Raw genomic sequence first — 11,188 nt, forward strand, 5'->3', positions numbered from 1 at the left:
ACTATTGTTGCATCTGGTCTAGCATAGTACAGTAGCGCATTAAATGCATCTTGTCTTGACAAATTATTCTTAAGCTACGTTGTACTTGGTCGGTATCTGGATGGGAGGCCATTTGGGGTGCATTCAACTTCATGAGGACTGTTGAAGAGCCAACTGACATCACAACAATAATACAAGCCATAAAAAACCATGTTAAAGGGTTACCTCTCACATATATAAAAAACAGAGAAGGAAGCAAGGAAGTAAAAATTACTCACTGAATTTCCATTGCCTTATCGGGTCCCTTGCTGAGTAGGAATTCATCAAACAATTGCTTGCATGTAAGTGTAGCAGGTACTGTAGTGAGAAACTGTTGTTCCAATATGAAGTGAGTGTCGTTATTCAGACATCGTGTTAATACTTCAGGCAGTTCTACTTTCAGACGGTACTTGGGTTCTGCAGGAGGCAGTGAGGGTGCAGTCTTCACATCCTGGAGGAAGAAAATGGACAAAGTTCAATTTTTTGTCGTTGTAGCGGTTTTAGCTTTTGTCGAATGGTGATGGCAGATTAAAGAGATATCTTTTTGTATCTGCCATACACCTGGGTGATGGTCTCTAGCCATGTTTGATAGGCTCGTCCTGAACCACAGTCAACCAGTTATTCTTTAAAAGCAAAGAGAGCCCTTTGAAGAACTGCGAGCCAGCTAGGCTGGTTAGGGTTAGCTGTTCTCCTCCCTGTTTATAGTCCCACAGCCAGACGCTAGTCTACTCTCTGTTTAACGTTCCCTAGCTAGTCATCAGAGCAGACAGTTCAAGTAATATATGATTTCTACAGTATACTGAACCCCTAGTACAAGTATTTCACAATTTTAGTCCCATAACAAACACAAAATTACGAGCCTTCTCTCATACAAAGGTACTGTTTATTTCTCTTCTTCTTTCTTCTGTTCCTTAGGTACCTTTGTACATTGTACAGTTCTCATACTTACTTCTTCTGGTTTCAAATTCTCCTTCACATCCTTACTCTCCTTTTCCTTGGCTTTGGTCTTGCTATTGTCATTATCTTTCTCCTTCTCCTTAACCAGATTAGATTTCCTCTTCTTAGGTTCAGGTATATCTTCATCTTTCACCGAGGTGTCGACACTCTTGTTTGATTTGATGGATACTGCAGGGGAACATGGCCGGCTGCTGCCACTATCCTTGTCTGAAATAAACAGTTCATATTTAACACAATTTAAGAAAGAAAAAATCTGAGAACCTAAAAAAACAATCATTTCATTATAAATTCCCTAACCATAAAATCAATTAGATAAATTATTTTACCTTTTTCAGTAGTACTGGATTTTCTGCCTGGTGTACCTTTCTTGGCTTTTCCTTCTTGTTCCTTGAGGGATTTCTGTTTCTTGATATTTTCTTCTGTGTACTTGAGAATTCTGCTCTCCCCTGGAAAATAAGATCAACTTTATATTACTTAAGAGTCAACTCCCATGGCGTAGAGGTCACTGCTCTTGCCTTCCATGTGGGAGACCCAGGTTCAATTCCCGGCAGGGTCAAAAAATTTGTAGGTATCACGCAAATTGATTCTGTGACTGGCTGTTGCAGGGCCCACTCAGCCTTGTGAGGAAAATGAGTGGCTACGTAATATAAATGCACATAGCAACCAGTGCCAGCATGGTAGGTAAACATTAGGAGCTGGATTATTGCGATATGAATTTGGAAAAATCCTACAAATGCTGCAGTGAGCACCAAAGTTGTGAAATAATAACACAAAGAAACAACATTTATTATTTTTATATTACTTCAGTAAAAATAAATGAAACAATATAAGTAATGTTAACCCAAATAAGCTTAAGATTTTTTACTTTTTTTTTATATTAATTTCAGGGTGAAAATTCCAGAGACAAGTAAGAACTTGTATCACCAACAACAAAATATGAAATAGTAGTAGATAAGTAATGCCATCATTTGTTGGTGTGCCCTTTCTTGACAAACCCTTTGGGTTTTTATATGTGTTGAGCTGTATTAGATGCCCTCCAAAATATAACAGGTTATACTTACCAACCCACTCCTCCCACTTCTTACTCCACCCGGCATAGTGAATGAAATATTCCATCTTATCAGGTTCATCTTCACTCTCTCGTAATATGCCGAAGATACTCTACATATGAAACATAGACTAGATGACTGGGTGAAACAGAATACAGCGAGGCAGTGAAACAGGACAGTTCAAGTAAAGGCTCTGTTCAGGATGCTTCTATTCATTAGCTTGGTTTATTTTCCCTTGGGCTGGTACCTACTAGGCTACGATCAATGGTCAGTTCTGTTGTGGATGCCTACTTATGTACCTACTTATTCTTTCACTCAATAAGAGAAACAAATACCATTGAGGGATTAGAACTATATGCCAACATGCTTGGGGTCTCAATTTTTTGTTTCACTGCCCCTAGAACCTATGCTTCTTTATACATTTGGACAATATTATAATACTTACCTTCAAGGATTTTGTCAGAGCTTGTGGAATTTTTAGAATCACTATTTTGTCGTGATCTGCTCATCTTGTACAGTGTCTATTATCACTACAAGGAGTTGAAGAGTGAAAAACCTTGATTTATCAGTGGACACTTCTGAGAAGAGAATGGTCAGTGGTCACCCACTCTTATCAGATGGACAAGAACCAACTGGGATTCACTTGGTGTAGGGTTTCGATATACCGTCAGGTGGATGGTAAATGGCAGAACAGGCGTTTAAAACTTGATAGATCAAATAATATCAATTAAATCAAAAATAGTCAATAAATTAAACCAAAAACCCAAAAAGATCAAGAATCAAAATTTTCGGATTTTCGATTTTTCGCGTTTTTTGAAAAATGAAAAAAATTGTTTTGAATTTCTCAAGGTGATAAAGCAACGGTGGACACTGGGTGTTTAACAAAAAGTGGAGCCAATATTCTACAGGGTGACTCGAAATTTCCGAGACGACTGGAATGGCGGGATTCCCCGGCCATTTTTTTCCGGATCTAGCACAGGGGAGCGTGTTGAGGACGAGATTTTTCGAGAAAAATCCCATGACAACAGTAGGGGGATGGGATTTTATCTTGCAGCTTTTTCGGGTTTGAACAGATTGAACTAGACAGATAGTTTGCCTTAAAAGGAAGTATGTAGGTAATTTGGTAGAACCTTATTTTACGATTGACCTTCCACAGTTATTAATCCAATGTGTTAGCCCTGGCGATTGCACTACTAGAATAAAGATTATTTTCTTTAAGTATTTTATAATAATAAAGCTATTTTGTTAAAGTACTTTCTGAAAATGGTTTGTTTAAAAATGACTCAACAATGTTCAAGTTTTAATAACAAAATGGCACTTTTTCTATTGTAATTTTATATTTAATGATTTCTCCTTTTAAAGACCGACGAACTATTATAGTATGAACTTTAGTAGAATTCATGTTCCTCTGTAAGCACATTGTGTCATGAAGTCATTTTCAAGGCTATAGGAAATTAAATAGATTGTCTTTTGAAGTAGCTAGCTCCTGAAATGTTAAGATGACCATTGTCAATGTAAATTTTTCTGTTTCTAGTTACTTACTGATCTTATATACTTAACCCATGTGCAAAAAACTCAAACAGATTGGCTTGAACTTTTTTACTTTCTAATTTTTATTAACATCATTTATTGTCATCATAAATGAACAATAAAGCCAATATTTTAAATCAGCTATAGAAAAAAAACCAAGCTGACCACATCCATTATCATTTTGTTTAACTAAATTATTCTAAATCAACAATTACGTACAACAAAACTAGAAAAAAAAGTAAAAAGAAGCACAATTTTTTTGTAACTCGAAAACTGTACGCACTTTCAACACAACATTAACCAATCTGAGGGTTTTTTGGTGGTTGCAAATGCTCACGCTGCATTTTCTTAAAATCCAGATTCTATTTTTAACGGGACTTCAACTTTTTCATTTCCTTTTTTATAGGTAGTCAAACAAACGACTTTTTGAGGGACTACAACTCCCCTAATTTGTATGAATGCCGTGTAATTAATTAGGTATGCAATATGCAATGCCTAGACTACCCCTGATTTTTGATTTTCTTTCAGAGTCCTAACCAAAACTTGTCATTTTTCAAATCTTCAACTCTTGGCTTTTGTTGTGTAAACTAGAGGTTCACCCTGTATTTTCAATAAATATACGACTATTGGTACAATAACAAATTATGCAATGCAACAGGTATTAGTGGAGATGTCTGATTTACCGCGAGTAATTTTCCTGACCGGAACGAACTTTATCCTAATCAGATAAGCTTTGTTTTGGAACGGCTGCCTTTCTTCTATCCTCTCTTCGCTTTCAGGACGATAAGACCTCTGTTATAACAGTTCCATCTATCAAACATTAAAAACACACACACATGTATTTCCTGTTGTATTTCAGATGGATAGATCGCGACCTATGTGAACCAGTAGACAAATATGTAACAGACTGGCTGGATGACAAACATTAAAAACACACATGTATTTCCTGTTGTATTTCAGATGGATAGATCGCGACCTATGTGAACCAGTAGACAAATATGTAACAGACTGGCTGGATGAAGGTGTTGCATTAGTAGGCGGCTGTTGCAGAACCTATGCCGAAGATACTCTACATATGAAACATAGACTAGATGACTGGGTGAAACAGAATACAGCGAGGCAGTGAAACAGGACAGTTCAAGTGTTTCTACTCATCCAGCGACAGTAGCACGCTGAATGCACAAATCACTGAAGTTAAGCAACTCTGAAGGTGGTTGATATCGAGAGGGGTGACCTATCTCAGAGATGATTTCAGGAGAAATGCTCTGAAACTTCTGGGTATCTTTTCTTGCAGCTTAAATCAAAGTTCCTTAGGTTAGATCAAATGTAAAGGCTCTGTTGAGGATGCTTCTATTCATTAGCTTGGTTTATTTTCTCTTGGGCTAGTTCCTACTAGGCCAGGGTCAATGGTCAGTTCTGTTGTGGATGCCTACTTATGTACCTACCTACTTATTCTTTCACTCAATGAGAGAAACAAATACCATTGAGGGATCAGAACTATATGCCAACGTGCTTGGGGTCTCAATTTTTTGTTTCACTGCCCCTAGAACCTATGCTTCTTTATACATTTGGACAATATAATAATACTTACCTTCAAGGATTTTGTCGGAGCTTGTGGAATTTTTAGAATCACTATTTTGTCGTGATCTGCTCATCTTGTACAGTGTCTATTATCACTACAAGGAGTTGAAGAGTGAAAAACCTTGATTTATCAGTGGACACTTCTGAGAAGAGAATGGTCACCCACTCTTATCAGATGGACAAGAACCAACTGGGATTCACTTGGTGTAGGGTTTCGCTATACCGTCAGGTGGATGGTAAATGGCAGAACAGGCGTTTAAAACTTGATAGATCAAATAATATCAATTAAATCAAAAATAGTCAACTGAAGTTAAGTAACTCTGAAAGTGGTTGATATCGAGAGGGGTGACCTATCTCAGAGATAATTTCAGGAGAAATGCTCTGAAACTTCTGGGTATCTTTTCTTGCAGCTTTTCCGGGTTTGAACAGATTGGACTAGACAGATAGTTTGCCTTAAAAGGAAGTATGTAGGTAATTTGTTAGAACCTTATTTTACGATTGACCTTCCACAGTTATTAATCCAATGTGTTAGCCCTGACAATTGCACTACTAGAATAAAGATTATTTTCTTTAAGTATTTTATAATGATAAAGCTAGGTATTTTGTTAAAGTACAGCTAACCAGTTTTTCTATTACCTTCTGAAAGTGGTTTGTTTAAAAATGACTCAACGATGTTCAAGAATAGTAAATGGCAGAACAGGCGTTTGAAACTTGATAGATCAAATAATATCAATTAAATCAAAAATAGTCACTAAATTAAACCAAAAACCCAAAAAGATCAAGAATCAAAATTTTCGGATTTTCGATTTTTCGCGTTTTTTGAAAAAAATTGTTTTGAATCTCTCAAGGTGATAAAGCAATGGTGGACACTGGGTGTCTAACAAAAAGTGGAGCCAATATTCTACAGGGTGACTCGAAATTTCCGAGACGACTGGAATGGCGGGATTTTGTTTTTTTTTTTTTTTTAATTTAAACTATCTGAATGAGTAGTATTTTCTTTTTTTTATTTTCAAAGTAAGTAGGTAGGTAATTAAAGTAGAATAGAAGTAAGTAATTATTTTAAAAACTCTCTTTATTGTGCCCCCGGCCATTTTTTTCCGCGTGACCTTTTTAAGTCTCACTTTTCATAATTTAGAAATTGTCCACGGTTCTCGACCTCCTTGTTTTTACCATTTCCCCCGCGTATTTGAAATCTGTGGTAGGTACTCTGTTAGGCTCAATCCCCGAATTCGCTCAATGAGCGAAAAAATAGCTCACTCCGCGAAATAAAAAATGCAAACTGCTCATTCCCCGAAATTCGGCAATTGAGCAACTGTAAATAGCTCCAACCGCGGAATGTATTTATGCAAAAGCTAAATTGCCGAAATCCGCCATTGAGCACCAAGAGAAAGATGGCTAAACTGTTTACTCCGCGGAGTGGAAAACACGAAATGCCAGACCGCGGATTGTGCGTTTTGAAAAATGCTTAAACCCCGATCTAATGGTATACTGGGGGACTTGAACCCCTTTTTACCACTTAGCAATATAATAGCAAAAGATTAATTATTTCGTTACCCATGAAATTCAACGTAGATTTCAAAAATGAAATAATAAATACATAGGTAAATAGGGGTTCTTATTGGTATACCCTTCTTATTTGAATTTCTCTAGAAACGACGACTTTTATCCAAAAAGTGCCACTGCTGGGGTTCAAACCTGGATTTTGACATCACCATCAAATTAGATAGATACCTAATTGATAAGAGCGTGCCAGACACAAGCTAATCCTATTCTATCATCCTTCACTCCCTCAAGCATATAACTGTTCATGATGTGAGTCTTGTCTTTACATTACATGAGTGGGTGGCACAAGTCTTACTCAATAACTTCATTTGCAGAGGTTTGATAGAGGGAATTAACTGTAACTCTAAGGTCTCATCGTCCCGAAAGTGAAAAAAGAAGGAAGACAGGATAGGAGAAAGCCAGCCGTTCCGAGAACAAACCTAACGTGGTAATGAAATACTTTCTACAGGACAGGTGTGAGGAGGCTATAGGAAAGGGCATAGTTTTTTTTTGAAGAGAAAAGAAAACATAAAAGGAAAGTGTCTTGAATGACGTAAAAACATCAAGTTTTCGACTGAATAACAGCAGGAGCGTTTCAAATTTGAATGCTATTAGCTATTTTTACATTTTCTATTGATCACTGAAGAAGAGCTCATTGGTCAAGAACAAAATTTCCTTTGCGTAATAGAGATGTTTACTAAATTCCATCAAAAGAAATGAATTTCAGAATAGAGGAAATTCCGAAAGAAAAATATGACAGTGTTTTTCCTAAGTCGTATAACATTATCGTTCGACATAAGTGTGGAGTTATGGACCCTACTTCTAATCTGTTTGTTGTTCCCAGCTGGTGCAGACATTGTGATGACTAACTCTTACCAGGCGAGTATAGGCGGATTCATGGAGTTCGCGAAGTGAGCTATTTTTTCGCTCATTGAGCGAATTCGGCTATTGAGCCTAACACCTCTACTACCTATATAGGTGTATAGAGGACACGGTAAGTCCAGTGGTAACACGCGTTCTTGTCCCGGGTTCGATCCCCACCATCGGTAGTAGTTTATTGTGGTCGTTTTTCGATTGCAAACCTACCTATCCCTTCAGTTCTCGTCATCTACATGGGTTTTGAAAATTTCCGAACCAAATTACCTAGGCCTCGATATTCCAATTATGCCGGGGTCACGGTCACCAATTCAGCCAACACATTCGAGCAGCATAGTACGTGTTTCCTACTTTTTAGAAATCATCAGTTAGCGTATGGGATTTGGGAAACGGTTCCTCTAGCTTTCATCGAGAACAAACCATGAAAATGCTCGGAGTTAACAATCAACAAAGCCTCCTCTTAACGTGCCAAGAGTTTGCTATGATGTTGTCATTGTAAAGTTAGAACGTTCATCTGTGTGTTTATAAGGCAGGTCCGGAATTTCTTGTCAATGAATGACAAGCGTGAAACACAATACCTGTTGATAACACAAATAGTCATTTCCAATTATGCCGGGGTCACGGTCACCAATTCAGCCAACAAAATTCGAGCAGCATAGTACGTATTTCGTACTTTTTAGAAATCATCAGTTAGCGTATGGGATTTGGGAAACGGTTCCTCTAGCTTTCATGGAGAACAGACCATGAAAATGCTCGGAGTTAACAATCAACAAAGCCTCCTCTTAAAACGTGCCAAGAGTTTGCTATGATGTTGTCATTGTAAAGTTAGAACGTTCTGTGTGTTTATAAGGCAGGTCCGGAATTTGTCAATGAATGACAAGCGTGAAACACAATACCTGTTGATAACACAAATAGTCATCAATCACGTGGTAATGAAATACTTTCTACAGGACAGGTGTGAGGAGGCTAGGAAAGGGCATAGTTTCTTTTTGAAGAGAAAAGAAAACATAAAAGGAAAGTGTCTTGAATGACGTAAAAACATCAAGTTTTCGACTGAATAACAACAGGAGCGTTTCAAATTTTAACGCTATTTTTACATTTTCTATTGATCACTGAAGAAGAACTCATTGGTCAAGAACAAAATTTCCTTCGCGTAATAGAGATGTTTACTAAATTCCATCAAAAGAAACGAATTTCAGAATAGAGGAAATAGGCCATTTGGGGTGCATTCAACTTCATGAGGACTGTTGAAGAGCCAATTGACATCACAACAATAATACAAGCCATAAAAAACCATGTTAAAGGGTTAACTCTCACATATATAAAAAACAGAGAAGGAAGTAAAAATTACTCACTGAATTTCCATTGCCTTATCGGGTCCCTTGCTGAGTAGGAATTCATCAAACAATTGCTTGCATGTAATGGCCATTTGGGGTGCATTCAACTTCATGAGGACTGTTGAAGAGCCAACTGACATCACAACAATAATACAAGCCATAAAAAACCATGTTAAAGGGTTACCTCTCACATATATAAAAAACAGAGAAGGAAGCAAGGAAGTAAAAATTACTCACTGAATTTCCATTGCCTTATCGGGTCCCTTGCTGAGTAGGAATTCATCAAACAATTGCTTGCATGTAAGTGTAGCAGGTACTGTAGTGAGGAACTGTTGTTCCAATATGAAGTGAGTGTCATTATTCAGACACCGTGTTAATACTTCAGGCAGTTCTACTTTCAGACGGTACTTGGGTTGTCGTAGAACATTATCGTTCAACATAAGTGTGGAGTTATGGATCCTACTTACTGTTTACTTCTAATCTGTTTGTTGTTCCCAGCTGGTGCAGACATTGTGATGACTAACTCTTACCAGGCGAGTATAGGCGGATTCATGGAGTTATCGTAGAACATTATCGTTCAACATAAGTCATAAGTGTGGAGTTATGGATCCTACTTAATGTTTACTTCTAATCTGTTTGTTGTTCCCAGCTGGTGCAGACATTGTGATGACAAACTCTTACCAGGCGAGTATAGGCGGATTCATGGAGTTTCTAGACTTGGACTACGATTCTAGCTATCAGCTCATTAAATCCTCCGTGGATTATGTCAAGGAGGCCATAGCACTGGAAGCTACACACGCCCGTATAAGGTCAGGTGAGATGACTACATCTACAATCAACAGGTCGCGGGTTCGATACTTTCGATGTATCTAGAGACAGAAAGGGGCGGAGATCAACTGGATGATTGGGACAAGCCTTATCAGTCTGAGGTTTAGTATCGTGAGGAAGAGCGGAACAATGAAATTTCGTGTTAATACTTCAGGCAGTTCTACTTTCAGACGGTACTTGGGTTCTGCAGGAGGCAGTGAGGGTGCAGTCTTCACATCCTGGAGGAAGAAAATGGACAAAGTTCAATTTTTTGTCGTTGTAGCGGTTTTAGCTTTTGTCGAATGGTGATGGCAGATTAAAGAGATATCTTTTTGTATCTGCCATACACCTGGGTGATGGTCTCTAGCCATGTTTGATAGGCTCGTCCTGAACCACAGTCAACCAGTTATTCTTTAAAAGCAAAGAGAGCCCTTTGAAGAACTGCGAGCCAGCTAGGCTGGTTAGGGTTAGCTGTTCTCCTCCCTGTTTATAGTCCCACAGCCAGACGCTAGTCTACTCTCTGTTTAACGTTCCCTAGCTAGTCATCAGAGCAGACAGTTCAAGTAATATATGATTTCTACAGTATACTGAACCCCTAGTACAAGTATTTCACAATTTTAGTCCCATAACAAACACAAAATTACGAGCCTTCTCTCATACAAAGGTACTGTTTATTTCTCTTCTTCTTTCTTCTGTTCCTTAGGTACCTTTGTACATTGTACAGTTCTCATACTTACTTCTTCTGGTTTCAAATTCTCCTTCACATCCTTACTCTCCTTTTCCTTGGCTTTGGTCTTGCTATTGTCATTATCTTTCTCCTTCCGAGGTAGAGGTTTGTCTCTGGTCTACTGGCATCTCCGGCGACCTCTGACGAATCAGAATTCTATCTGGAGGATTATCCACAATAACTTATTTTATTCCAGGATGACAAGCACATATCTAACGGAGAGAGTTTCACGCAGGTCGCCAGAACTTGTTATAATATGAATCCAGATCAACTTATAGCAGTGGGCGTCAACTGTGTACGACCTCTCATGGTATCTCCTCTCATTGAACAACTCAAGACTGAAAATATTCCCCTAGTTGTGTATCCTAACAGCGGAGAACGTTATGATTTCCACCTAGCGGACGAAAAGAACAACTGCGTAAAGTCTGACGTCACACATCTTTGAACTCTTTCATTAGGACGGAACATGAAAAATGAATTTTCGACTTTTTACAGTTATTTTTTCGAAGTTTTGACCTCGGATTTGGATTTTTCCCAACTTTTTACATAGGAATCGACCATTTATTTATAATTTTTACCCAATTGCAACTGCTCCATTGTACACGCAACCTGGCGCTTACAAGACAGACGCGCTATCCTTAACGCTAACTGAGACCTCTCAATATCTTTGAAGATCCAATACTTTGCGGTAAGGTTTAGAGCACCAGCCTGGTCACTAAAAGTTACCTACCTTGTTAGGTAGTACACGCTTGCTTTGTAAGAGT

General features: G+C 38.1%; 1 protein-coding gene and 1 long non-coding RNA gene across 2 annotated transcripts; both read right to left on the minus strand.

Moving 5' to 3' along the window:
- Window positions 1-253: 253 nt before the first annotated feature.
- Window positions 254-2,533, minus strand: LOC103514431 (nuA4 complex subunit EAF3 homolog). Its single transcript, XM_017446219.1, has 5 exons — window positions 2,470-2,533; window positions 2,037-2,114; window positions 1,302-1,421; window positions 968-1,182; window positions 254-469 (listed from the first exon to the last, which is right to left on the minus strand). The coding sequence occupies exons 1-5, from the start codon at window positions 2,531-2,533 to the stop codon at window positions 254-256; spliced, it is 693 nt and encodes a 230-aa protein (XP_017301708.1).
- A 2,610-nt stretch (window positions 2,534-5,143) lies between these two features.
- On the minus strand, window positions 5,144-5,947 carry LOC113469579. Its single transcript, XR_003392946.1, has 2 exons — window positions 5,888-5,947; window positions 5,144-5,439 (listed from the first exon to the last, which is right to left on the minus strand). It is a non-coding gene; the product is annotated as an uncharacterized LOC113469579 (long non-coding RNA).
- Between the last annotated feature and the right edge of the window lie 5,241 nt (window positions 5,948-11,188).

This window comes from Diaphorina citri, unplaced genomic scaffold, assembly GCF_000475195.1.
Source record: "Diaphorina citri unplaced genomic scaffold, Diaci psyllid genome assembly version 1.1 scaffold1142, whole genome shotgun sequence".
Classification (NCBI taxonomy): domain Eukaryota; kingdom Metazoa; phylum Arthropoda; class Insecta; order Hemiptera; family Psyllidae; genus Diaphorina; species Diaphorina citri.

Coding starts and splice junctions, on each gene's coding strand:
- LOC103514431 (XM_017446219.1), bottom strand. CDS start 2,533: ATGAGCAGATCACGACAAAATAGTGATTCTAAAAATTCCACAAGCTCT. Junction 1,422..2,036: donor GAAGTGGGAGGAGTGGGTTG/GTAAGTATAACC, acceptor CTTATTTTCCAG/GGGAGAGCAGAATTCTCAAG. Junction 470..967: donor AGAATTTGAAACCAGAAGAA/GTAAGTATGAGA, acceptor TTCTTCCTCCAG/GATGTGAAGACTGCACCCTC.